This window comes from Canis lupus, chromosome 9, assembly GCF_003254725.2.
Source record: "Canis lupus dingo isolate Sandy chromosome 9, ASM325472v2, whole genome shotgun sequence".
In the NCBI taxonomy this organism is placed as follows: Eukaryota; Metazoa; Chordata; class Mammalia; order Carnivora; family Canidae; genus Canis; species Canis lupus.
In genome coordinates this window covers 1,555,615-1,581,901 of record NC_064251.1, presented here as the reverse complement: position 1 = coordinate 1,581,901, position 26,287 = coordinate 1,555,615, and the positions used below count along the sequence as shown (strand labels likewise).

General features: G+C 66.3%; 1 protein-coding gene across 9 annotated transcripts in view; it reads left to right on the top strand.

The window, feature by feature from the left end:
* The window catches only part of BAHCC1 (BAH domain and coiled-coil containing 1), a 318,708-nt gene that overhangs the window by 20,519 nt on the left and 271,902 nt on the right, over positions 1-26,287 (top strand). For 8 of the 9 annotated variants that reach the window (XR_003144605.3, XR_004818463.2, XM_049114519.1 and 5 more), the window contains exons 4-6: positions 16,692-16,753; positions 17,167-17,238; positions 17,497-17,634. Coding sequence is in view for 6 of the 9 variants with exons in the window: in XM_049114519.1 (XP_048970476.1) it covers positions 16,692-16,753; positions 17,167-17,238; positions 17,497-17,634 (272 nt within the window). In the remaining 3 variants the exon portion in view is untranslated. Of the gene's footprint in view, positions 1-16,691; positions 16,754-17,166; positions 17,239-17,496; positions 17,635-19,139; positions 23,923-26,287 lie in introns of those variants that run through there. The other variant, XM_049114522.1, reaches the window with a different exon arrangement.

Below are 26,287 nucleotides of genomic sequence, written 5' to 3'. Positions count from 1 at the left end.
TGACCTGCTGCCATCCTCTGGGACAGGAGCAAGGGAGTGGCCTGCGCCCCCTGCTGAGGTTTCTGTGAGCCTTGGCAGGCTCCCCTCTACGTGAGGCTCAGCACACGTGTTCTCCTCGCACGCCCTCGGGCCACATCTGCGTGGACAGGACCCCCGCATGCACCCTGACCCCTGTGCCACAGTAGCAGCTACCGGCCGGCTTGGCCAGCCCGGCATGGGGGCCGGGAGGGACAGGTCAGGCCTCTCGGACACCAAGAGGCACTTGTCTTCGCTTTGTTGTAACTCGGGGCGTCAGAGGTGCCAATGTACCGGGGGCGGATGCTGCCTCCCAGGGGGCGCCCGTCCTGGGCTGGTCACTGTGCAAGGTCTTCCAGGCCCTTCCGAGCGCTTGTCCCTGCTCCTGCCTTGAGGCCCTGGTGGAAATTTCACATTTGGGATCCTTTGCTCTTGGCTGAGTTTGCACAGGTTGGGGTTCGGTGGCACATTCTGGCCACTGTCACCAGGGAACCATGTCACTGGGGTTTTAGGTGTCACGTCACCCTCTGAGGGGCACTTCGTTCTGGTTCCTTAGTTCCTTGGTCCCATCGGTCCACGGGGAGCGGGGACATCGGTCTGAGCTCCCCTCCCTGCAGGCAAGTCAAGACCCCGGGTGAGGCCCCTGTGGATTCCCACGTGACCACGTCTTAGGCACCTGCTGACAGGCTGTTCCATCGGCCCGTGGCCCCCTGTGCACGTGTGCACATACGTGTGTGTGTGCTGTGTTCGGAGGGAACGCCTGGCCCCTGACGAGAGGTGCAAACTCCGTGTTACGCTCGTGGACTGATGGGGAAGCCGACGCACGCTCCTGGGCCCCAGGACACCGGCTTGTCTCTGGCTGTGAGGTGACACCCGTGTGTGGTCACACCTTCCTGCGGAGCTGACCCCTCTGTCGCTTTGTCTGGTGTTCATTTGACTACCTGCTCGTCTTCCTGTCTGTGGCCCCTGGGGATGGGCTGTTTCTGACCATTTCCTCCCCGCAGGCCTTCCCCCCAGGACCCCCACGGCCTGGGAACGACCAGGTCTGGAAGGGTGAGCGCCCCTGGGGGCGGCCCAGGAGGAGCCGCCAGGGCTTCATGACCACAGGTGTTTTCAGAAACTTGACGTCAGAGAGCTCGGTCCACTCTCTGGCTGCTGCGTCCCATGGGGCCTCCGTGAGGCCGGGGCTGCGGGTCGGGGCTGGGCAGGGACCTGGGGCGGCGACGCGGCCCCTCCCTGTGGGGCTCCAACCCGCCGGCTGTGAGGACGCTGCCGCCACCCGCTCCCTGCGGAGCCCTGTGCGCCCGAACCACCAGCACGAGCTCAGCTCACGCGGCCCTCCCGGGTGAACCCCCAAGTCGCAGGCCCAAGGCTTCCACCGTGTGGTTCCCCGCTCCTGAGCGCCCCAGGCGGCCCTGCTCCACCTGGCCCCCGCTGCAGTGGGTGGGCGGCCATCGCCCCAGCTGCCAGGGGGCGCCCCTCTGCTCCGGGTCGCGGCGGCCTAGTCAGAAGCTCCTCGTGCCCCCTCCTGCTGCCTCCAGCGGCGGCACACGTGACCTCCGCCTGCGGGGCTCCGCTGGGCCACCCCTGAGTGCCAGCCCCCCCCCCCCCACCGGTGACCCCTGAGCGCACCAGCCTCTGCTTCCTGCTCTGTGCACCGTCCACGGCCTTCCGGGCCTGGGCTGGGCCTGACTGGCAGCTCGGGGCAATGAGGGAGGGCGCCCCGGCCGCGTGCGGGTCCCGGGCCCTGGGGGGCGGGCGGGGCTTCCACCCGCGCCTCCACCTTAGTCCCTTGGACGGTGGACGGGTGGCCCCCCTGCTCTGGCCTCTCCCTCATCCGTCCTGACGACGAACCATCAGAAGTGCCGACAGCCTGCTACGGGAGCACAGCACTGAGCTGCCGATGTTTCTGGAAGGCCCCAGCGAGGGGCGGGCCAGGCTCTCTTCCAGCTGAAGAGGCTGGTGTTTCCGCAGCTCAGGGGGCGCACTGCCCGAGCACCCGCCCTGCGGGGCCTGAGCCAGGGAGGCCCCCCGCACGGCCAGGGCCCCTCCAGGCTCTTGGTGACCTGAGCTCCGGTGCTCGGACATCTCAGTTCGGGGAAAAGCAGACAGGGCAGTGGCGAGAACCCCCATGCCGTCGTGCCTTTGCCGCCGTCCCTGTCCCCAGGAGTCCCTGCCCGTACCTCGGCTCTTCTCTGGCCCCGGCTCTGTGCGCGCTGCGGGCGGGTGCCCCCAGCTGTGGGGCTCAAGCACCTGTGTCCCCATCCAGGTGCGGGGGGCTGGCTTCTGGGCCCTCTGTTCCCGTCACAGCCACTGGAGAATGGGTTGTGGCTCCAGGGCACAGTCTGTGTGTGATGCATGGTGCTTTCCCCAGAGCTGGCTTCTGGGGGTGCCCTGTTTCTGGGGTGACCCCTGCTCCTGGGGGGGAGTCCTGCTCCTGGGGTGACCCCTGCTCCTGGGGGGGAGTCCTGCTCCTGGGGTGACCCCTGCTCCTGGGGGGGAGTCCTGCTCCTGGGGTGACCCCTGCTCCTGGGGGGGAGTCCTGCTCCTGGGGTGACCCCTGCTCCTGGGGGGAGAGCCCTGCTCCTGGGGGACTCCTGCTCCTGGGGGACTCCTGCTCCTGGGGTAACCCCTGCTCTTGGGGGGAGCCCTGCTCCTGGGGGGGAGCCCTGTTCCTGGAGGGACCTCTGCTCCTGGAGGGACCTCTGCTCCTGGAGGGACCCCTGCTCCTGGGGGAGCCCACCATTGCTCTGGGTCCCTCTGCAGGGGAGGGTGCCGTGGTCTGTGGTGCCCCCGGGGTGCTGTGTACCTGAGTATGTCCCACCCGCTGGACGAGGCGGCAGCCACAGCCCTGCCTTGTCTCTGCAGGGTGACTGTGTGCAAGGAGCCAGGCTGAGCCCACGGAGGGCGCAGGAGTGGGGGCCAGGGTCCCGGTGCCCCTGGGTTTCTCTACATGTGTGAAGTGATTCAGGTGTTTTGTGCTGGAATCACTCAGGCGGAAGAGGATCACGTCGCTTGCTCTTTGGCCTTCCCTGGCTTTGCAGGGCAGACTTCTAGAGGGTTCTAGACTTTTCACGAAGGCGGCACTGCTTGACGAGAACCTGTGGTGGCGGTGAGCAGGGCCCAGCCTCTGCTGGCCTCGGTGTCCCCCGCGTGTGGCTGAGCTGCCCACCGAGCCCGCCCTGTCCCGTCCGCGGCTGCTCTGGTTGCCTCATCCGTGTGGACGGCCGTTTTGTTTCTGTTCTCTGCCTTTGAAGAGGCTGCTTGTTTGTGATCCGGGGCGTGTGTGTGCTTGCAGGGCTGCCGTGTGCCTGCACCCGCGCCGGGAGAGCGGCAGGAGCTCCGTGCTGGGCGCGGCCCTGCCCCATGCTGGTGGGAGGCGCCTGAAACCCTCCGCTCTGGCCCCCAGTCCCTGGTTAGGGGAGGTGCGGCCTGAGCGCGGCCCCGCCTCTGGCTGCTCTCCGCAGGGTCACCGTTCCCACGCCCGCCCGCGGAGAACTCCCTGTGGGGTTTGGGTGCCTCTTCCTGGTCCCCCCCGCAGAGCTGGCTTTGCTCACTCGGGCCTCTCCCTCGGAGGCACAGGTGCCTGTTCCCGCCTGAGGGGCTGGGGTGCAGGGGGCCCAGCAGAAGGGCGTGCCCTTGGTGATGCGACCCCGGGGACCTTGCGACGGTGGCTGGACAGGCTGTGTTGGCAGAGGTGGTTCTGTCGGCCGCCCACCTGCTCCGGCTCCCGTGCTCCTGGAGGCCCGGGGGTGGTCTGGCTGCAGCCCCCCTCCCGTGTCTCTGTCGTGTCTGGTAGGCTGCCCGCACCCGGCCAAGGGCCTCAGGTGTGCCCCTGCCTCCCCTCAGGCCACGTGTGACAGCAGTGGGGCGGAAGTGCCACCTGCTGTCGGACCCCGACAGTGGGAGCTCTGTTTGGAGGCTTACTCAGATCCTGGTGTTGGGGCCTTCTGTTTCATGTCCCCGGGGGGCCCGACTCAGAGCCCGTGTCCCGCAGGCTGCACATCCGTGGCCAGCCTGGAACAGGGCTCCCTGCCTGGGTCCTGTCTTGATGTCCCCTTCCCAGCTAATGACACCGAGGCTCCCCCAACAGCACCCGGAGAAGTGGCCGGACCCCAGGGATAAAGACCCTGCTCTCTGGTCTTCCTCGGCCGTAGGGACTTGGGACCCATCGGGGCTCTGCTCGGGCAGCGTTGTGGCTCTGCTGTTCTGTTCCACTTTGTGTGGACGCTCAAGGGTCAAAGCCAGCCTGGGAGTGGGCGGGCCAGCCTCGCTGTCTTGGGCAGCGTTCCCTCGGCCCCACTTGGCAGCCCGGGCCTCAGGGCTGAACACAGAAAGGGCCGGGACATGTAGGGGTCCATTCTCGGGGCCCAGGGGCTCAGATGACCGTCACTCTTGCCAGGGGCCCCCAGTGCCCCAGCGTGGCCCACCCTGATGGGAGCGTCAGGCAGACTGAGCCTTGGCCAGGAGACCTCGGTAAACGTCATCTTCTCAGTGATGGCTTCAGTGAGAGCGGGAGAGGTCTTGCAGCGTGTGTTCACGTCCCTTGGCGTCCAGGGGCCTGTGCTGGGATAGCAGTCGGTGGCTGGGTCTCATCCTGAGGACAGGTGGGACCGCAGGGCCTCCTACCAGGATACCGGGGTTCTTGCTTGGAAGGGGCCAAGAGGAGCCCCGAGCCGTAGCTCTGTCCAGAGCCTGTTCCCTGGGGGGGCCGTGGGGCCATGCAGGGTCAGTGACCACCGGCCCCCGGCCTCTGCTCCGACGGGGAGCATGTGACTCGTCCCGTGTCTTGGCCTGCAGCTGAGGCCTTGTGAACCCCGCCCTGCAGCGGCGTGCCCGGGCCAGCCCTAGAGCCTGGGGGCCCAGAGCTCTCCCGCGGCGGCCAGTGACCGTGTCTCCTGACCCCAGCCGTCACCCCCGATGTGCGGTGCTGTAGACAGCAGCACCCCGCGGAGGACATCTGAGGAGAAGAGTAGGTCCCTCGTTTTCTCCCTCAGGCGGGAGCTGGTTTCCGCTTGGTGGTGGCCCCAGGGCCAGTGCACGTGCTGCTCAGGGGCCTGGGAGGCAGGGCTCCAGTCTCCCTGGGGTGCCAGCTCCTGGGGGGTGCCGGTCCCTGGAGTCCCTGACACTGGGGGAGGGTGGGCGCGTCAGAGGCAATGTGATACCCTGACGGTGGCGACCTGGTGTGCTGGTGACCAGCCCTCTACCAGTGGCTTCTCTCCTGTTTGTGCCTTCGTGAGAAAGCGAGAAGCTGCCCTCGGAGAGCCGACGTCCACTTGGATGGCGAACAAGGGAGCGCAAGGCAGGTTGACGGAGGGCTGCCCTCAGCACGGAGGGTCCTCGGCGGCACCAGAAGTGCCTCCCGAGCGGGAGCACGGCCTCTCTGCTCCGAGCCGGGGGACTGTGGCCTTGGGCCTTGGGCCCCGTCTGCCCACCCCTGAGGAGGCCCGGGTGTCGGGGTTCACTCCCCCAGGTGACTTTGGTCCCTGGTGTCTGCTTTGGGAGGAAAATGCAGGGAAAAATCCTCATCTGTGTTCACACCGTGCATTTCCTGGCAAGTCGCGGCAGGCAGAGTGAAAGACGCGGCTGGCAGGTGGCGAGCCTGCTGGAGCCGAGCCCCGGTGGACGCGGGAGGTGGGGGGCGGGCGCGGGGTGCCGTCCACACCACGGGGCCCACGGCGAGAGGTGACGGCCTGGGCGCTGCCACCAAGGGTTGGCGCCTCCTGGTCCTTCTGCCTCGGCAGGTCCCCTTGAGGCGCCACCCCTGCCACCCTGACCAGATGGCCTGGGGCCCCCGGCCCGTGCGGTGTGCCTGTAGGACTCGCTTGCGGATCGTGGCCAAGCACAGATTTGGCACCGGGAGGCCTGCGGCGGTGGTGATTCTGGATCCGTCCAGACTTCCAGGCGCAGCCGACGCCCGGCCAGGCCCTGAGCCCGGAGCAGGTGGCTGTGCGGCTCAGCGGGCGGGGTCGGCCTTGCCTCTGCCTCTGCCGGGAAGGCCTGGCCCGGCATCGGGTGCTGGGAGGGGCTCTGCTGAGCCTCCGGAGAGCTGGTGAGGAGCCCTGTCTGCCGTCATCACCATGGCAACACAGCCATCGTTCCCCCCCCCCCCCCCCCCCCCCCCCCGCCGCTTTCCGTTTTTGCCTTTTTTGTGAGCAGGAGAGAACCCCCTTCTCCTGGGAGGAGCTGGAGGCTTCGTGGGCGCGGGGAGGGTGGTGCTGGCAGCTGATGGGGGTCCCCGTGGTGCTGTCTGGGCTCCGTGTCCCCTCCCGCAGTCCTGACGGTGCGGCGCTCCCTCAGCCCCTCACTGTCCTCCCCGTGAAGCTCTATATTTGTGCCTCATTCGGGCATATGCTAATTAGCTCTCGGAGGCGCCTTCCGCTCTGGAAGCCACCAGAATAATTGAGCATTATGGATATTTGCTTCAGAAGGCTCCAGAAGGTGGTGTGTGTTCCCAGCCAAGTTTGAGCAGCTGACCCCTTGGCTTGGAGCCCCTTCTGAAATGATAGAGACCAGAGACTCGAGCTTTCGGGGTCCTCGCTGGCCACTTGTGACCACAGGGATGCCGTGAACTCTGAGGAGCCACAGGGTGGCCCCATCCAGCTCCAAGACCCCCAGGCTGGAGGTTGAGGCACGAGAGGGAGGTCACATGCCTCCCCTGCAGCCCCCGGCACTGTCTGGGGCTCTGAGGGCTCCTCCAGCGTGCGGCTCGCCCAGAAGAGGCTGAGACCATCGGCAAGTCCACCTGCCCCGACCCGGCACCCGCTCATGCCGAGCCGCGGCCATGACGTCATTGGTCTCAGCTCTGCTTCTCCAGGGCTGGTCTCCAGATGCTCAGCGGCTGTGCCCAGGCAGGGGCCAGGGTCCCCACAGGCCTGCGGCTGCTGTGCTCCCCACCCTGGGATGCTGGGTCCCAGGCCCCCAATAGGCCAGCCAGCTCACGGGATCTGCCGGCCTGATGGGCAAACGACACTCCCTTCTCCTGTGGGCTCCCACCCCGGGGGCTCCTACCCCATGGGCTCCCACCTTGGGGGCTCCCACCTCCCGAGGGCTCCCACCCCAGAGGCTCCTACCCCGTGGGCTCCTACCCTGGGGGCTCCCTGTGCTCCACGCCCTCACCCTGTCCCTGGCCCCAGGCTCCCTCAGGTTCCTGCAGCAAGGCCCAGCTCCTCTTGGTCAGAGAGTGCACCTCTGCCATCATATCTCAGGGCCTCCAGGTTCCCGGGGTCCCCCCTGCTTCACACGACCCCCGTGCTTGTCAGTGCCAGGGAGCACAGCCTCCTGGAGGATGGTGTGGACATTCTGCTCCCAGTCCCACTGAGGCCACCCAGCCCCTGCCTTCAAGAACGCTGGTGGTCAAAATAGCCAGGTCTGGGAGGGCTTTGACCTTTGAAGCTCAGCCTGCAGCCCTGGGGCCCCCTGCCTTGGCCGCCTGGTCACATCCAGCTGCCTCTGGGCATGGCTGCCCTCTCACTGGCACACGGTTTAACCCCCAGGAGAGAGGAACGTGGGCCACTTGAGATTGGGGTGGGGGCCTTGGCAGGTGGCACCCGTTGGTGCCCAAACCTGACCATGCCAGCCTCCTGTACCCAGAAGGGGTGGCAGGTGTGTGCAGGACCCTTCCCCAACACCGGGGTGTCCAGGCTTGACTGTTCCCTGGGTGCAGGCCAGCAGGTAATGGGGTTCAAGTGGAAGGAAGATCCTCAGAGGACATGGGGCCTCCTCGGGTGACCCAGGGCCCCCTCCGGGAAGCCCAGTGCTTTCCTGGAGCACCCATGTGGTCTGAGAGCGCGGACCTGCCCCAGGGGCCGGCGGGCCAGCTGCTGGTCACATCACTGCCTGCCGTCTGTAGCTGAAGATCCCCTGCGTCCCACAGCACCGGTTCCACCTGGGTCCGCCCCTCCTGACACCGTGCGTTGTGCGCGGCTCCTCTTGTCCACAGGCCTGTGCGGTTGTAACAGCCGCGAGAAGGACACAGGTGGGCGGGCACAGCGAGGAAGACACCTGGCACTTGCAACCCACTCCCAGGCCTGACTTTGTCACCAGATGAAGGGTGTCGGGTGGGAGGTAAGGGGCCACGCATGGTGCCCACCCATTGATCACGGGTGGGCGGTGGCCCTCCCACAGGCATAGGCCTGGCTCCACGGGGACTGAACGTTGCCCCCACTGGGGGCTTTTCCTGCCTTTTGCCTGTTTGCTTGACCACCTCAGCCGCCATCGTCTTTCTGCTTAAGTGGGGAGGCTGTGCCTGGAGGCGCCGTGGCTGTCAGGCGGTGCCGCGCCCCACTGTCACTGTTGCTAATGGAGGCCAGTATTTGCCTGGCCCTGTCCCTGGGGCAGGGATTGTGTCGTGTGCCGTGTGCTTGGCTGGCCCGGTCCCCTGTCAGGAGACGCCTGGTCCTACTGATTCAGTCACACCAGGTACTGACATCCGTGCTTAACCCTTGAGAAAACTAGTCGTGCCTGGGAGCAGCCCTCCTGGGCTTCCCCCGCGGGCCCCTGGCCTGGGAGGCCATCTCCCCCGGGCAGCCCTCCCTGGTCTGCAGATGGGCCACAGAGCTGCAGCCGAGGGTGGTGCCGGGCCCCTTCTCCCTCCCTGCGCGCCACATCGGGGCTTAGGCGGCCTGTCCTCGGACACGCACACCGCCTTCCCGAGGCGCCTCCCGAGGGTCAAGACAGAGCTGCCTTCCGACCCGGAGAACACGCGAGTGCTGACTCGGAGGGACCCGTGCACCCCATGTCCACAGCAGCCAAGTCACGGAGGCACCCCAGTGTCCACGGACTGACAAGCAGACAAGGAAGGTGTGACGTCGGATCCTGCCGCTTGCAGCGATGAGGATAGAGCGGGAGGGTATTACCCGGCGCAGTCAGAGAAAGAAACGCCGCATGATTTCACTTAACGGGATTTAAGAAGCAAAACAAGTGAGCAAAGGGGAAAAAAGAGACAAATCAAGAAATAGACTCTTCGCCACAGAGAACAGAGTGAGGGTGACGGAGCCGCGGGGGCAGGTGCCGGGGATGCGGGAGGGCGCCTGTCGAGGCGGCACCGGGTGACATCCAGAAGGTGGTCCCTGTGTCCCACACCTGAGGCTGGTGCTACCCCGTACGGTAATCGGAATTAAAAGGAAGGAAAGAAACCGCCCTCCTCGGCCGCCTCCACTGGGGTCCCCGCTTCCTCTCCATTTCTGGGCTTAGTCAGGTTTTACAGGTCCCACTCCTGGGCGGCCTGTGAACCTGTCAGTTGGGAGGTGATGCTCAGCCGGCCTTGCAAGGGGCACACCCGGCCGTGGCCTCTGGCAGCTGCTGCAGAGCCGCCTCGTTCCACGCTGGGCTGCTCGCCTGCCCTGTGGTGTCAGCTCAGGCCACGGGCCTCTGTCGTGGGGGCCATCCCCCGGGCGGGCTACCCGGGCCTGTGTGGCGCTGGCAAAAACGTGTTCTTTTTTATTTTTATTTTTTTAAAGATTTTACTTATTTATTTATGAGAGAGACAGAGAGAGATACAGGCAGAGGGAGAGGGAGAAGCAGGCTCCATGCAGGAGCCTGATGCGGGACTCGAGCCCGGGTCTCCAGGATCAGGCCTCGTGCCAAAGGCAGGCACCAAACTACTGAGCCACCCAGGGATCAGGGATCCCCAAACGTGTTCTTTTGTTAAGCCTCGATGGGGCGTTAACTCAAATCCTGGTGAAATGCCGTCCTCGCTCCTTGGGGACTAGGAGCCGGCGGGGTGGCCCTGGAGGGGCCTCAGGCGGACGTGGGTCCCCGCCCCAGCCTGGTGGGGGGAAGATGGACCCACGTCTGCTGCCGGCCTGCAGGCGAGTGAACCCCGGGGCCCCGTGCTACCCCGTGTCTTTGTCAGTCAGCTGGAGTCCCGCTCCCTTTCAGCTTCCTGTCATTTGAGGATTAGAAGAATGCGTCATATCTTCTGTAAGAAGTAAAAGCAGCTGAGTGAAGTAAGTCAGTCGGAGGACAAACGTTATATGTTCTCATTCATTGGGGGAATATAAATAATAGTGAAAAGGAGCATAAGACAAGGGAGAAGAAATGTGTGGGAAATATCAGAAAGGGAGACAGAACGTAAAGACTCCTAACTCTGGGAAACGAACTAGGGGTGGTGGAAGGGGAGGAGGGCGGGGGTGGGAGTGAATGGGTGACGGGCACTGGGGGTTATTCTGTATGTTGGTAAATTGAACACCAATGAAAAAAATAAAAAAAAAAAGTAAAAGCAAAAAAAACCCCCACAAAAACCGAGCCTGAATCTTTACGGATTCAGTGTCGTGAAGGCGTGGGAGGGCTCTGTAGGTGCAGACGAAGACCCAGGCGCCCGAGGTGAAGATGCGAGTCCTGTTCCACGCCCGTCCCTGGGAACCGGCCCGCGGGCCTGCGTGGGGCTCACCAGTTCCCGACGCTTGGAGCCACGTTCAGGCCGACGGTGCGGAGTGCCTCGGGGAGAGGAGCGAGAGATGGGCGTGCAGTCCCGGGGGGAGAAGCTGGCGGCCACCGCGTCCGTGTGCGGGTGCGCTGTGGGGCTGTCAGGGAGGGGGGCGTGCGTCCGTGGCCGCCTCCCTTGAGCGGGGCGGGGCTGTCTGCTGTGGCACCAGGCCCTGCTGGGGAGTGCGTGCCGGCGTGTGGGGGCCACGTCCCCGGGCTCGGGGCTGACTCCCAGATGGTTCAGCGGAACGTGTGTGTACGTGCATGTGTATATGTGTACGTGCGTGGGGGTGTGTGTGTGTGTGCATTGTGTATGTGCATGTGCGAGTGTGTGCCTGTGTGTGCATGAGTGTGTGTGTGCACATCCACCAGAAGCAGGGCGTGAGCAAACACGGCGAGCGCCGAGGACCAGGGGGCCTAGGAGGCGGTGCACGGTGTTTGTTTCACTGTTCCTGTGACCTCCTGAGGTTCGGAAGGTCAGGCCGGGATGAGAACGTGTGCTGTGCTCTCAGCCCCGGGGACAGGGGACTTGAAGCTGTGACTCACGGCCCTGTTACCGCCCAGCAGGTCCCACTGTGTTTACCCGGGGCCTCCGGTGGCAGCCTGTGGGTGTGGCTGTAGAATGGGCCCGCACCTGCCCCGGGCCGACCTGCAGGCCCCCCTGGAGCCCCGGGTCACGGCCAGCTCCGGGGGACCCGCCTAGCGCCTCCGGTTCCCATGGGAGGAGGGTCTTGGTCTTGGGTTCAGAGAAGCTGCCGACTGGGTCCCCCTGCCGGCCGCCCACTCTGCTCGTGGTCTCTCTGCCACGTGGGGGCCCCCAGGATCCTGGGGACCCCGAGGCCGGCTCCCCACCAGCTGCCAGCCTCAAGGGCTTTCTCGGTCTTCCCAGAGCACACCGACCAGCCCCGCCGTCCTGGCGGCTCTCCTTCCCGGTTCTGCGCGGCCCCGGAGGGCACACGGGCCACGGCACCTGACACGGAGCCGTGGGGCGTGACCGCAGAGGATGAGACGTGAGCAAGTGCGCAGGCTGTGAGCTGGTCACCTCGACCTGGGGGCAGTTCTCACACTGACACACCAGCCTGTACTTTGTAGAGTCTGTACCTTTAAAACATTGGTACTTGTCCTTTGTTCCAGTTTTCTGGAATACTTTTTTCCCAAAGATCTGAGTTTGGGGAAACAAGCAAAGGTTTTCCTGGTTCTGGGATGTCGGGTGTGGTCCTACGACCCTGCAGGTGTGTAAAGTGGCCGAGTGCTCTGTGGCCCCCTCCCCCGTGGCGTCCTTCTGGAGGTTCTGAAAGCCCCCTGGGGTGTGTGGTGGACCCTCTGGTCACCTCAGAGGACACGGCTGTATGGGAGCAGGCACCGTCCTTCCCACTGTCCCATCCTGGCTGGCGTGCCAGGTGAGAGTGGCTCTTCTTTCTGCCTCCCCAGGGCCCTGCTGGGAACTTCCAAAACAGTGAAACCCGTACAGACTGGTGGCTCAGAGAGGTGGGAGGGATGGGACTTCGTGGGGACAGGTTTGTGGCTGATGGAATGTTCTGCAGTCAAGGATCGTGGTTGCTCGACCCGGTGCATGCAGTCGAGGACAGAGTTGCCTGTCGGGGGGTCCACAGGCCTGGTTCCAGCTCTGTGTCCTTGTTGGGGTGTGTGTCCCCCATGGAAGGCTGCATTGTCACTTGTCCCTGTCACCCCAGGGCTGGGCCACCAGCAGCGTCCTCAGCGTCCCCAGCCCACCTTAGCTGCACCCTTTCTAGAGGTTGCACTGGCTGCCAGGTCGGTCCCGACTGTCCCACCGTTGTCCTGTGTTGGGCACATGAGACAAAACCAGTTAATGTCCAGCCACACGTCCCCTGCACGTTTCACATTTCACTCCAGGAAAGATGACCGGCACGTCCCCTGTGTGGCTGTGTGTACACTTGTGTGTCTGTTTGCATGTGTGTGTGAGCGTGTGTGTATACGAAGGCGGGTGCACGTGTGTGCGTGCATATACTGACGTGCGTGAACGCCCCTGCTTCCCCTGCAGAGGGGCGTTGCCGTGTGTACCAAGTTCCGCTCCTTGCCCGAAAGCTGCTTGAGGTTACGGGCAGGACCTGGAATGTGAAAACGGGGAGCTGAGGGGCGTGCGCAGGTGACTCACCGCTGCCCTGGCTGCTTGGCTGGTACGGCAAACACTCGGAGGGCAGGGGAGGACGCGGCCTCTGACTCAGATGCCTCTGTGCTCTGCATGGGGCCGGTCCCTCAGGAAGCCACGGCGCCCACGCGGGCCTCGACTCCTGTCCTTGCTCCCGTGGCCTTTACCCCTTCCCCGCTTGCAGATCCTCTCCACGCCTGTGACTCGAGCCTGCGCGGCCCCTCCAGCCCGGCCACCAGGCTCTGCTGACTCCCCAGCCCGGGCCGTGGGCACCTGCCGCCTGGCACCCCTCTGTGCACGCCCTCTGGAGCCCTGGCGCCCCGGCGGGCGGTGGGCCGAGTTGGCCGCTCCGCCACCCTGGCCTGTGGAGGGCTGGGTCTGCGCTGCTATTTTAAACCCGGTTCGTCAAGTTTTTGAGCCACCTGTGCTATGAACCCAGGACACAGATTCCCCGGGGCGCATGCGTCTGCACTCGGGAGGCGGGGGCAGCCCGCGGCCACCTCCCCCCTGGGAGGGTGTCCCCCTTCGTGCTGTCTGGGACACGGGGTGGAGTGCCTCGCGGAACCCAGAAATGCAACACGGCCCCTGCTGGCTCTGGCTCTCAGGACCCCCGCTAGGTTGCCCGCGGGCCCCGGAAGGCACAGGCGCCCCGGGACCAGGGAGTGTGGTACTTGTGGCTCCCTGTTCCTCCAGGGGCCCATGTTGGGGCCAGCCTCGCCCTGCAGGCGGGGTCCCGGTCCCCGCAGCCAGCCCAGTGCACCCCGCCTGCCCCAGGGGTCCAGGGCCTGGGCTGCTCGTTCTCCCCCCGCCACCGCCTTGCGTGGTTCGTGAGCATATGGCTTCCTGCAGCTGCTTGTAAAATGCAGTTTAAAAATTGTGTGGGCTGCTTGGTGCAGCCTTGGGTTTGGGGCCTGGAGCCGGTGTGCGCACTGCACCGGCGCACCGACAGCACGGCCGGGGGGGCGGGCCGGGCCTCTGCTGGGGGTGGGGGGTGGGGGGGAGACTCCGGGGTGCTCCTGAGCAGTCGGCAGAGCCAGGGGTGCAGCGGCCGCGGTTCCTCACAGAGCTTCATGCACCTCTTGGCGTCGGGACCTCCTTTCTGAAGGGGTTACTCTGCGGGGTTGTGTTCCTCAGATGTTCTCCGCAAGCTGCTCGCACACAGAATTTTCAGGAAACATTCGTTTTCTGTTTGATCTTGTTAACTTACAGGCCGGTGCCCTGGGTGCCGCCCCTGCGGGGAGACCGGCTGGACCGCGTGTGGGCGCTGCCACGCAGGCTGATGCCCCTTGAGGTTGCCGTGGGGGCAGGGGGTGGGCGCTTGGGAGCAGGCCCTCCGGTCCAGTCCGGCCCTTCCCCGTGCCGGCCAGACCTTGTGCCATGTGGGCCCGCACCCCTTGGCCTCGGTCTAACCGATTCCCAGGTGCCTGCGGGCAGGGAGACTGAGGGTGGGTCCCGGCCGCTGACACAGGAAGACCCGTCACAAATGAGACCACAATGTGTTCCCCATCTCAGAGTAGTGGGTGTTTGTTTTGAGAAAGTTCCAGAACGCCAGAAGCGCCGAGAAGCAGAATCACCCTGGAGCTGCCCCTCTTGGGGCTTAGACAGATTCTGAGCATCCAGAGGCGGGATCCGTGGGTCGGGGTTGGCTGTGTGCGCCGCTCCAGGTACGCGGGACGCACCCCCTGCACACCGCAGGTGGCGGTGCTGAGGGCCGAGGCCGGTACCCAGGTCCCCCCGCAGGTGCTGATGCGCCCGAGTGTCTGCGACGGGCCGGACCGCCCTGGCCAGCACCCCCTCGCTCCTCTTGTCCCATGGGCTTCCCTTCGGCCAGGACTGGGCCCAGGCCCCTCCTTGTCATTCTCCGTCTCCTGTCGTTCTGGGCCTTGAGTCAGGGTTGATGGGAGTAGGGTCAGGACCAGGGCAGGCTTGGCGCCCTGTGGGGCTGGTCAGCCCTCCCACCCCGCGTGTGGTTGACTGTGGACCGCATGTGGTCAGGGCGCCGACCTGACCACGGGAAGCCACAGCCCCCCTTGCCCTGCCACGCCCTGTGGTGCCACAAGGCCAGGCCAGGGCTTGGAGCAGAGCAGGAGTAAGTCCAGGGACCCGGGGCCCCGCAGGTGCTCGCCGTGCTGCCATCTGTGGCGGTACCACCGGGTGACCGCACAGTTAGGGGGTTTGTGCACCGGGAGCTCCTGGAGTCCGGCCCTGCCCGTGTCCCTTCCTCGGTCGCCTCCCGTGCGTCGGGCCTGCAGACAGACCCAGCAGGTACAGCTCTGGTCCGGGGGCCGCGTGTTCGCAGCCCAGCCGCCGGGCTTCCCGTGTGCACAGGGCCCAGCCCTGCCCGACGGAGGCTCGTGCTCACACGCGCACTCACCCGTACACACTCAGGCCCGGTGCCTCCCCTCTGTCCCAGGCCTGCGCGCAGGCTGGCCCCGGGGCAGGCGTGAGGGGCCTGGGCGGGGAGGAGGCCGTGGCGGGACAGCGGGGTCCCAGCTTCCGGGCAGGTGCTGTCACCCTCAGCAGACATCTGTGGTCTCTCTGAGGCAAAATGGGTTCAGGAGGCGACTCAGCTCCGAAGGCAGAGCCCGGGGCCCCACAGGGTGGGGTGGAGCCTGCGGGCCTCAGGTCGGGCGGCTCCTGGGCTCAGCGGGGGCTCTGCAGGCCCCGTGAGCGTCAGCAGCTCGTGGAACAGCCAGTGGCCACGAGTGGTGGGCCGCCCTAGAGCCCGGGGTGCTTCTGGGAGGCAGAGTGGGCCTGGTGCCCCCCGTGTGGCCGGCAGGCAGCGCCCACCCCACCCCCCCACCAGGGTGCCTTCTGGGGGCCAGGGCACCCCTCGCAACTGCCCCAGGAAGGATCTCTGGGTCACGGGGCCCAGGCGTGAGCTGGGAGGGCTGCTGGTGCCAGCAGCACGTTGGGGACGGGGTTTGAGGGCAGAGTGACCCCCGCCCCCTGATCCATCGTGTCCACAGCATGCTCATGGCACTGGCTCTGCGAACGGCACTAAGCAAATAGGAGCCGTTCCGACGAGCACGGTCCGGCCGCCCGGTCAGCTTGTCCCTGGGCCACAAGGAGGGCGTCCTTCGTGCCAGCGCTGCGGGGCTGCCCGGAGGGTCTCTGGGTGAGCGGCCTGGGCCTAGGCCTCTGTCCTGGGGGCATTGGCTCGGGGGCGGGTACTGGGCCTGTTGGCCACTGTCGTGCCCTGGGCTGCAGCCTGCTGGTCCTGAGCACACTTCAGGGTGGCAGCTGGCGGAGAAGGGAGAACGAGGCTGAGCCCCCCGCCCTCCACGGCCTCTCCCCGGCTCCTCTGTCTCTGCTCCTCCTCTCGGGAGGTGGGGGGGCGGTTGGCAGCACGCTGGCTGCTGCAGAGAGTTCGGGAGGTGCGGCCTCATGTCAGGTCAGCCCCCAGGAACGCGCCCTGTGTGCAGGTGACATGAGCCCGTGTCGCCGACACCCAGACTGGAAGCAGCCTCTGGGGGACAGCCTCCTCCTCGTGCTGCCACCTTCTCCCTCCTGCCTGTCTCCTGTGATGACGGGCTTGAACCATCAGCATCCCCGAAATGTCGCTGCTCCAGAAAAGATGCTTGGAGAGCTGTGCTGTGCGCGCCCGCTGTCCCCAGAGGCCCTGCGTGCTCCGGGCGCCTCCGCAGGCCTCCCTCTGGGGCCCGCAGCCAGATCTCCTCTTGGCCCCATTACTGGCGGGAGGGTGGGCACAGGTCTGTTGGCCCTGGTGTCGCCTGGCCCCGGAGTGGGTGGGTGGTTGGCGGCCACGCGGGGTCAGACATGCGTGTGCTCATGGCTCGCTCATGGGCTGGAGATATGCAGCCTGTTGCTTCTGTTGGGCACTGCCGGTCTGGTGCAGACGCTTGAGGACTCTGACCCACGCCCCCCAAAGTCCCCAGTGATCAGTGTCTGAGGTTGGGCATCCCCCGTCACTCGAGACCCTCCCATTGCCTGGTGCCCCATCCCCGCACCTTTGCCTGCTGGTCACCCGCAGCCCAGGCCCCTGCACCCGACCACCAGCGCCCTGCTCCTCGGCCACAGGAGGGTGGAGGGGCCGTAGTGCGGAGAACTTACCTTTTCTCTCCTTTGTGTCTTCCCCACCCTCATGCTTTTGCAGGAGACGTTCTCTTTCAGATGGCGGAAGTCCACCGGCAGATTCAGAATCAGCTGGAAGAGATGGTGAGGGCCCCGGGGAGGAAGGGACGGAGGCAGGGGCGGCCGGTCCGAGGGAGGGGAAGAGCCGGCTGTGTGCCCTGGCCGTGTGTCCCAGGGCACGTTGCACAGGCATGTGGCTGCCGTCAGGGTGGGGGCGTATCCCAGGCCTCACAGGAGTCACATACTGGGGAGCTGACTCTCCAGGGGGCCAGGGACGTACAGAAGGACTCAGCAGGACCGGGCACAGAGCAGGGGGCTCGCAGGGGCTCTTGCTGTTTTCTGCCTGGAGTGGAGCCCCCGAGGTCACAAAGGCCGGGACAGTGGGACGTTCCCCGCGGGCTCCTCGGGGTGGCCGGCGTCCGGGGTGCACCTCTTGGGGGCGGCTCCCTCCCTCCCGCCCTGGCCGCTCACCACCTGGCGTCTTCCTCCACATCCAGCTCAAGTCGTTCCACAATGAGCTGCTTACACAGCTGGAGCAGAAGGTGGAGCTGGACTCCAGGTACCTGAGTGTAAGTAGTGCCCCCCCCCCACCCAGCGGGGCGCCTGCGTCTGCCGGGAGCTCCCGGTCCTGCAGGTTCCCGTCCGCGACAAGTGCAGCCCGGGGGGCGCCAGCCTTTGGGTGCCCCGTGCGCCCGGTCCCTCCTACCGGCAGCTGGTGCTGCCCGCGCCCTCGGGGCCCAGCTGCCCGCCGCGGGGCAGGGAGTGGGAAGGCCGGTCGGCTCATCGGTCTCTGCTTCATGTGGCATCTTCGCATCTTTGTACCTCAGGCCGCGTTGAAGAAATACCAGACGGAGCAAAGGAGCAAGGGTGATGCGCTGGACAAGTGCCAGGCCGAGCTGAAGAAACTCCGCAAGAAGAGCCAGGGGAGCAAGAACCCGCAGAAGTACTCGGACAAGGAGTTGCAGGTGGGACCGGCCGGCCGGCGCCGCGGGGACGGGGCCATTAGCCCTGCTGCATGAGGCAGGTGGCCCGGCCAGCACGTGGCGCGGAGCAGGGCGGGGATTTAGGACAGCGTGGCCCATGGTGGGCACAGCCCCAGACACCGGAGCTACCGGAACCCCGGATATTGGGGTGAACCCCCGGGTGCAGGTTGACACAGGTCAGGCCCAGGACACCCACCCCCCAAGGTTGCGCGGACTTCAGACAAGGAGGACGCCCGTTGTTTCCAAAGGAAACCTCGAGAAAGCTTCTCCCAGCTGCTTCAAGGGAAGCACCCCGGGTCGGGCGTGGGCACGAGGCCCCCCCTTCAGGTGGCAGCGGTTAACAAGCCAAGGTGCACCACGCATGCCTGCTTGCGGGCCCACGTCCCTCGGCTGCATGCCGGGACCCAGAGGTGGGGTGGTGCCCGAGGAGCACGCGCCCCGCGCCCTCCCTGAGCGGGTGCAGGTGACAGGCCCCCCCGCTGCCCCCCTCTGTGCCGGGCCTGCCTGGTGGGGTGCACGGTCCTGGCAACAGCAGGTGAGAACTAACGAGCACAGCCGGCGAGGGGAGCGGGAGGGGCTTGTTGCCCGGGGCAGCGGCGGGCAGCTCCTGAGTCAGACGCAAGTCCTGGCGCCGCGCTCTTGCCACGTCCTCTCCCGGGACTGCCCCAGCCCGTCAGCCCTGAGGGCCTGTCCCCGAGGCCGTCCCACAGAGTCATCTGCAGAGAGAGTCCTGTCTAGGAGCGGGTTGTGAGGCTGAGCGGTGAGAAGCCCACGCCTCGCTGGATGTCTCGGTTTCGTCACCTCCGTGGTGTTTTGCCGTTTTGCTCACCCAAGCTTCAAAGGTGAACAGTCCCCGTCCCCCATGCCCTCCCGGCTGGAGGCCAGGAGCGCCCTCAGCACTGGTGTGATTGCCCTGAGCTCCCGCTGAGGGGCCCAGGGGGTGTGGTGGCGGGGACACGGAGGCCGGCTCGTCCAGGGGTCGGAGCCTGTGCACCCCCCTCAAGGCAGTTTTTCCTTTCCCTGGTATCAGCTTGGAGATGTGCTTCGCATGCCGTAGGGTGGGCGGGGGCCTGGAGCGTGCCCACCCCTGCAGCTGTGCCGCCGTCCCCATGTTCCGCCCAGAGGATTTCCAGCACCCCAGAAAGGAGGCCCCCGCCCCCCCGCAGGCACCCCTTCCCCTGAGACAGCCGGTGATCTGCTGTCCGCGTGTGAACCGGCCCCGTCCGGGCATCTGGTGTGAATGGGTCACCACCGTGTGGCCTTCCGCATCCGGCCTCCCGCCTCAGCACCGTACGCCCCAGCCTGGTCCACGCTGTTGCCTGTGTCAGAACGTTCTCCTTTCACGGCCACGAATGTGGGAGCTCTGTTGAGCAGGGCCTGGGCCTGGACCAGCTGAGTTGCTGTGACCAGCCCCCGGGAAGCCGTCACCAGAGTTTGCAGCTGGAGGGTGGGGGTCATGGCCAGGACACCGGGGGTGGGCGGGGCTGGTGGAGGCCCTGACAGCTCTTCCCCCCGCGTCTGCAGAGTCCGGAGACTCTGCTGCATGTGGCCCCCAGCCACCCACGGCCCTCAGTGTGCCTTGCGCCACCCTGGACCCTCGGGCCTGCAGAGCGGGGCCGGAAGGGGACACGTCAGGGCCTGCATGCACCCTCTCTGCACGCCCTCGTCTGGTGCTGCTGGAAAGGTGGGGGCTCTGTTCTCGCTGCACGGGGTCTCCCGGCAGAGCCCCAGCTTGGTGAGCTGGCCACGTCCACCCCGGTCTCCATGACTGAGGGTCACCCCCCAAGCCCTGGCCGTCAGCACAGCCTACCCGCCCCCAGGAGGGCCGGCCCCTGCCCCTCCTCCTCCCCGGCACCTGCTGTGCAGCAGCGCCTGGTCACCCCACACGTGGCTGGCGGACAACCCAGGCTGGCCCTGCCCCATGCAGGCCATGCTGTGAGGCCTGGTGGGCAGATCTGGACTCTCCTCCTGGCCCTGCCCCTTGCAGGGGGTGTGGTGGTGGCAAGTTCCAGGCTCGCCCAGCCTGCCCGCCCCTTTATGGGGTGGGTCCTCCCCCCACATGCCAACGCCCACAGAGCAGCATCCCCCTCCCTCTTTCGAGCACCTGCTCAGGCCCCACCTGTGGGTCTCCTGCTTCTCCAAACCCATCTTCCTTCTGTTGGATCTGTGATCATCCAAGGGTTTTATCATGACTTTTCCCAGGTCACTGAGCCCCTTCCCGGGAGGGGTAGGTCGTGTGGTGCTCAGCACCAGGTGCCGCACCGTGACAGCCTGGATGTGTCCCATTATTTCAGTTTCCTTCCTCGAGGGCAGACGCAAAGGGACCGTGGAACCAGCACACAGAACTTCAGGAGGCCTGGCTGGGACTGTATGGGGTCAGGTGGTTTGCAGAGCGCTGTAGCGACTGTCCCCAGCCCTGCGGAGGAGCTGGGAGAGGCAGATGTGCCCACGTGGTGTTCCCGAGTCCCGGAGGGGCAGGATCCTGACTTGTGTGGGCTTCTGGGGCTGCATCCGTGAGCTGAGGAGGAGGAGAGTCGTGACCCCAGGGAAGGGGCGTGGGGTGGGCTTCAGACACAGCTGACGGCCTTCCGTGCTCCCTCGCAGACTCCTGTGCTCCTGGGCCCCGAGCCTCATGCAGCCCGGGGGGGGCAGGCCCTGCGTCCCGGGGCCCAGGCAGGCTCACCGAAGCCCCTGCCCTCGGGGCACTCCCCTGCCAGAGCAGGTGGTAAACCAGATGGCCTGAGCCTGTGCCACGGGCTGGCGCGGGCCTGGACACTGTGGCTGGGGGTTCCAGCATGGGGTTTCAGGCACGGGTTTGCTCGGTGCCAGGGAGAGGGGGTGGTCCTTCAGGAGGCTCAGCTGCTGGCGTCCTCCCCCCGCCCCCCCCCGATGTCACGTGTGTAGAATGGTTGCTGGGGAGAGGAAGGGCTGCCCACGGGGCAGGGCCAGCCCTGGGGGCTCCTCGGGCAGCTCTGCGCCCCCCGGACACGCCCCCATCCGCTTGTCCTCCCCCAGGGCCTGTGCTGTGCATTCTGTGGCCAGGCCGAGCCAGAGCACCCCACTGCCCATGCGGCAGAAGGGACGTTGATCCGACTGGGTGTCGGTCCGTCAGTAGGGGTTCCCTGTGAACGGGACTGGGTCAGAGCCGGCCATTTGCAAGAACCGCTGGTAATTGAGGCTGTGTTTTGGGATTTCCATCAAGAGAACTGATTTTAGTTGTAGGTCAGGGAACAGGTGCTTAGAGGCATTTGGGGCACTAAGTAGGACGAGGGTGGCATCTAGAAGTAGGGAAGGCACCAGGGGCCGTCCTGACGGCCAAGGCCACTCCCCAGACCTCCTGGCACCCATGGAGCGCCCGTCCTTGTGGACGGGGCCGTAGGGTGCTTGGGCCGTGGAGGACATGCTGCATGACCCTGTCCCCTTGGCCCTCGGCGTCTCCGCGGAGCCCGCGTCCCCCTCCCCAACGCACAGGTGTGAGCGGTGGCACTGTTTCAGGGTCGTCAGAGCTTCTGGGTGATTGTGACGGGCAGCCAGTCCCGCTGGGCGGCCGGTGGTCCCAGGGCTCGTGAGCGGCTGGTGTGGAAGTGGCCAGTGCTGCAGGCCAGGCGGCAGCCTTGCATGTGTTTGCCTCCTCTGGCCCAGCCTGGCCCAGCTCTGACTAGAACGAGATGGGCAGAGGCAGGGGACCCCACCCTCCAAGGGGTATCTTGACGGATAGAAAACCCAAGAACGCACGTTAGGCACGTGGTGGGCTGGGGTCCAGGGAAGTGGGGTGTCTTCCTGTGTACAGGCTCCATACACCGAGAGAGGGGTTGTCAGGGCCCCAAAGGCAGAGGTGAGCGCCTGGGAAGGAAAAGAGACAGGGTGGACCCTGCCCGGGATCCCCCGAGGGTGGGCCAGGCCTGCTGCCCTGAGCACGGTGAGCCACGGCCGCATGGGGCTCTCAGGCGGCCGAGCCCCTGGAGCCCCTGACCCGGGCAGGGTCCGGCTGCTGAGCACTCGGAGCTGCGGGGAGCACTCAGCCAGGCCCCGTCCCCTCCCATCCCCTCCCGTCCCTTCCCGTCCCCAGGGCCATGCAGCCATGGGGGGAGAGGTTCTGCAGCCCCACGCTGGTTGTGTTGGAGGAGGAGGTCCAGGGAGATCCTCAGCACGGCCTCGTCAGAAGCGGGGGGCGCAGGCCTCCTCGTGGCGGCCGCCCCCCTCCCTGGGTTCGCGTGTTCCAGGAGGTGCACACATCCAGATCCCAGTCTGCGAGGGGGGAGGTTTGTTCTATTTAAAGGGGTGTGTAATTAACGAAACAAAAACAAAATAACCATAATTTAGGTCTTCAAAAAAGATCATGGCAGAGGCTGGTCCCATCAGCGTGTGGAGTTTGACGCCGTGCTTGTGGTTCAAGCCCTCTGTGCACCTCCCGGTCTCACTTAAAAAGCTCTTCCACGCCCGAGGCGGTCTGTGGGCAAGTCTCCCGGCCGCGGTGTGGACGCCGTCCCACCAGAGGCGCACCGGCCGAGCCTGAGAAAGCAGCGGCCTCTGCGCCCTGTCAGGGCCTGTGTGTCCAGAGGTGGCATCAGGGGTGCCAGGGTCCCAGGACAGGGAGGCTGGGGGACGCCCTCTGTTCCTTTGAACCTTTGGGCCGCGGGGGCCGTGTCGCCCCGCACACCGCGCCTGTGCCCACCGGCCCCCGCTTGCCCAGATGGAGCCGCGCGGCGGGTTGTGGCCTCGGCACCGTCTCGGCCGCCCGGGAGTGGTCTGGGACGTTTTGGGCATCAGAGCCGCAGAGCCCTCGGGGGCCATGTCGGGCACGTGGCCTCTGACCTCTCACACCCAGGCCCGGCCACCTTAAAAACGTAAGAAACAGGCGATGTTGGTTTTAATGACATTTGTTGTAATAACGTTTTTAAGTGACAGCCCTTGTCTGAACGTGTTTAGAACGTGGCTTTGACATGTCATCGCCCTGAAAAATACTAGCGAGATACATCGTGTTCTTTTCCTATCAAGTCTGTGAAATTGGGCGTGGACGTGGAGCGGCAGGAGCTCCGTGGCCGCAGGAGGCCAGGGCTGCAGTGTCGGCGTGCCAGCGTGGGCGAGGCGGGCCCGCCCCTTCCCCCCGCGGAGGAACGGAGACCCCCAGGGCCTCGCAGCTCAGCAGGGGTTGCCTGGCAAAGCCGGTGCTAAACCCAGCCTCTGGCTTCCTCCAGGCCCGAGGGGCCGAGCTCACCGCACCCCTGGGTGGGGCTGGGGGACAGGCTGCGCTGCGGGCCTGACGGGCATCTGTCAGGGCAGGCATCTGGCCCACGGGTGTGGACATAAGGGGCCCCACGCTCTGCCCAGGCCTCTGGGCTGCAAGGGTGCCAGGCAGGGCGTCCGCACGTGGGGTCTGCAGACCTTCCTGCCATGCTGACGCAGCTCTGCACCCCTGCAAACAGGAGCCCCCAGGCTCAGGGAGCTGGACGGCTGGCCCTCCCCTCACAGGCCTGAGGGCGACCTGAGTCTTGCTCAGGCCCCTCGTGTTGGAATGAAACCCTCAGGCTCCCCCGACGCACTGCCCTGTGCCCACGGCCCCGCCACGCCCACCCCCCAGGGGACTGAGGCTGGTGAGGCTTCAGCCGCTGATGCCCGCGGCCTTCCTGTTCTGAGAACCGGGCCGGCCCCCCAGGGAGGGGACGCAGGCATGGCCAGCGAGGCCCAGGACAGCCGCTGGTGCGGCTGGCAGGTACCCAGAGTCCAGACAGAGCATGGGGGTCAGATTTTGCTGCCCCTTCCTGGTCCCCGCAGCCAGCTGAGTTCCTCGGTTGCCTCCTGGGGGTCGGTTCCTGCGGTGACAGCCCAGGGCCCGGAACGATGCTCTCATCCATGAGCCGCAGACCCGAAGGGGCAGCGTCAGGGCCCTGAGGAACGTGGGGCGCCACGGCCACGTGGGCCGAGGATTGTTCTCGAGCGCCCCTCCCCCCTGTGAGTCACTGCTCGCTCTGAGAGGAGACATATGTTCTGATCACTTTTGTCTTCTCGGATTACAGGGCTGTTGAGCCCAGGGTGACTAAGCGGGAGCGTTCTGCGTTCTTAAACGCTTTCAGCTGGGTGTTTCTATAGCACTGTCGCCATGGCACCGTAGGCCGAGCAGGAACACGGCGGAGGGGCGGGAGCGACGAGCCGGCCACAGCACCCACCTGCCCGCCTGCCTACGGCGGGGACGGCTCGGACCGCTTTCAGCAGCTAAGTCATTGGAGGTGTAGGGCCAGGCCGTGTCCTGTCCCCCTGCGCTCTTGCAGGGTGCGTGAAGGCTCGTGGGTGCGTGCTTGCTCGTCCGCGCTCAGGGCCGTGGGTGTCCTTGCCTGGAGCAAGCCGGTGTGGCCCGGGCCCCGTGGGTGGCCGTGCTGCACCGCCTGTCCCCCTCGACGGCAAAGCTCCCCACTTGACCCAGATTTCCTGGATGTGCCCAGCGAAGCTGTGGTCTCGGTCCTCAAGGAGCTGCATCCAGGAAGAGGAGGCCGGGAGGGCGGCTGTCATTCCTCGACAGAGGAAGCTGTAGCTCCAGCTGGGGCCACTGCCCGCTCCCCGCTCCCTGGGAGGCACGGTCCCCAGGTCGCGGCCCCCCTGCTTCTCCCAGGGCCGTGCACTCCACCTCCGTCCCGTCCCCTGAGACCCACGCTGCTCTCAGCCGTTCTCTGAGCTTAAGTAAATGGAAATCTTAAAAATAAAACTCCCCTCCCTCCCCGGCGTGGAGGCTGCCAGGCCCCGAAATGAGGCCAGTGCCCCACACCGCATGGCCTGGCACCGTTCCTCTCCACTCCTGGGAGCGGGGCACACCGCTGGCGAAGATGTGCCACAGCCTAAAAACCCAGAAACCGCATGCAGGTGGGACCACGGGGCAGCTCGAGGGCTGGGGTTGGAAGGAGCTGTGCTCGGTGCTTGGGCGGGCAGACCCAGGGGGCCCCACGTCCCGGTTTCCACGCCGTCCCGTACTGACCTTTCAGTGGTCCCTCTCCTCCCCGTAGGTGACAGCTAGCGTGGAGGCCATTGCTCTGGGCGGTCTTCCCTGGGCCTCCCTGCACGAGGCGGGCAGCCCATCGTGGTTAGCCTGGCCCTCCCCCAGCCCCCAGCCAGTTGGTGGGGACGCTAGAGCAGCCCCTGGGACAGCGGGAGGTGGTGGCACCAGGAGAGGGTGGGTTGGGGGCCTCCCTGGGGGTTAAACCCCTCATCCTGAGGCCGCCCCCCGAAGGGGCTCGTGGGCACTGGGCTGAGCCGGTGAGTGGCGTCGAGGAAGGTGCCCTTGCTGTGGGTGGTTGAGGCCTGTAGGGCGACGGCGGTGTCCCTGACGGCCCGGGTGGGGAGGGCGCAGAAGCCACGGAGCATTGTGCCAATGCTGAGGATGGGGCCCTGGGGGTGTGCGTCCATCCGGGCTGTCCCGTCCTCCCCTGGGAAGGCCCCCTTCCACGGCCACAGCTGGAATCGCCCCCGTGAAGTGCAGCTGTGCCCAGCAGCCCCTCCCCCCGCCGTCTCCCGGGGCACCGCCAAGCGCCAGGCCTGCTCCCCTGCCTGGGGAAGAGCCACGGTGCAGGGGAGGTGCTGGTAGGCGCACGTTTCATAACCAGGAGAAAAGTCTTCAGGCAGCTCAGGGAAGGGGGGGGGGAGGTGAGGGAGGTGTGTGGCCACGGGGCGGGGGTGGCCACAGGGGAAGGGGGGTTTGGTCCCCAAGAGCCGTCCTGGGTCCCCTCAGGCACGGGGGGTGGGCCTGTTGCTTGGGGCTGCGGACGGTGGGCGGATGATGGGGAGTCCCGGTAACCGTCCTCCCCAAGGGGGCAGTGGAGCTCTGCGTGGGTAGCCGTGTGGTCCCCAGGGGTGGGGGGCCCGGGTCTTGGGGGCAGGCCTCACAGGGAGTGGGGTAGTGTGGCTGCTTCCAGCCTGCACCCAGCCTGCACCCAGCTTGCACGGTGGCCGCGGGGGACAAGCCACACCCACAGGCGGGTGCTCGCCCCTCCGGCAGCGCTGCCCGGAAGGGAAGGGAGGCGGCAGGAACATCCCGTTCTGTGCACCTCCTCCTCCCGGCGCCCACCTGGGCTCAGCACCGCCCCCCAGGCTGAGTCAGAGCCGTGGGGGAGGCGCCCTCTAGGCAGGGCCTGCGGGGGGCACAGGAGAGCCCAGGGCCGCACAGGGCAGCAACCCGGGGCGGAGGGTGCAGGGGAGAGGCGCCGGGACCCTGCGGGCCCTATCACACGCGCACACACCCAGGCAGGGGCACGGCGGTCCCCGAGCGGTGCGTCTGGGTGCCCCCACCCCCCGCGACGGCTGCCTACGGCTTGAGGGTGTTTTGTTACCCAAAGTTTCCAGCCTGCAAATCCGACTGTTCCAGCGTGCCCCGGCCTCAAGCAATGTCTCCTGCATTCTCTGGCCACCCCCGCAGGATTTGGGTGTGAATTAGTCATTCTCACACACGTCGTGCCGGGTGAGCTTTCCCGGCCGCCGTCAGGGCGGCTTCAGATGCTTGGATCAGCACCGCGGGAGGCGCCACGATGCCTCCAGGGCCTCACCGACAATCTGCCAGCAGGGTCTGCGCCGGCGTGGGCATGGCTGCGGGGGTGGGGGGCCTGGGGCGCCCAGAGCTGGGCGTGGCCCCTGGTGTCCCATCTGCTCACGC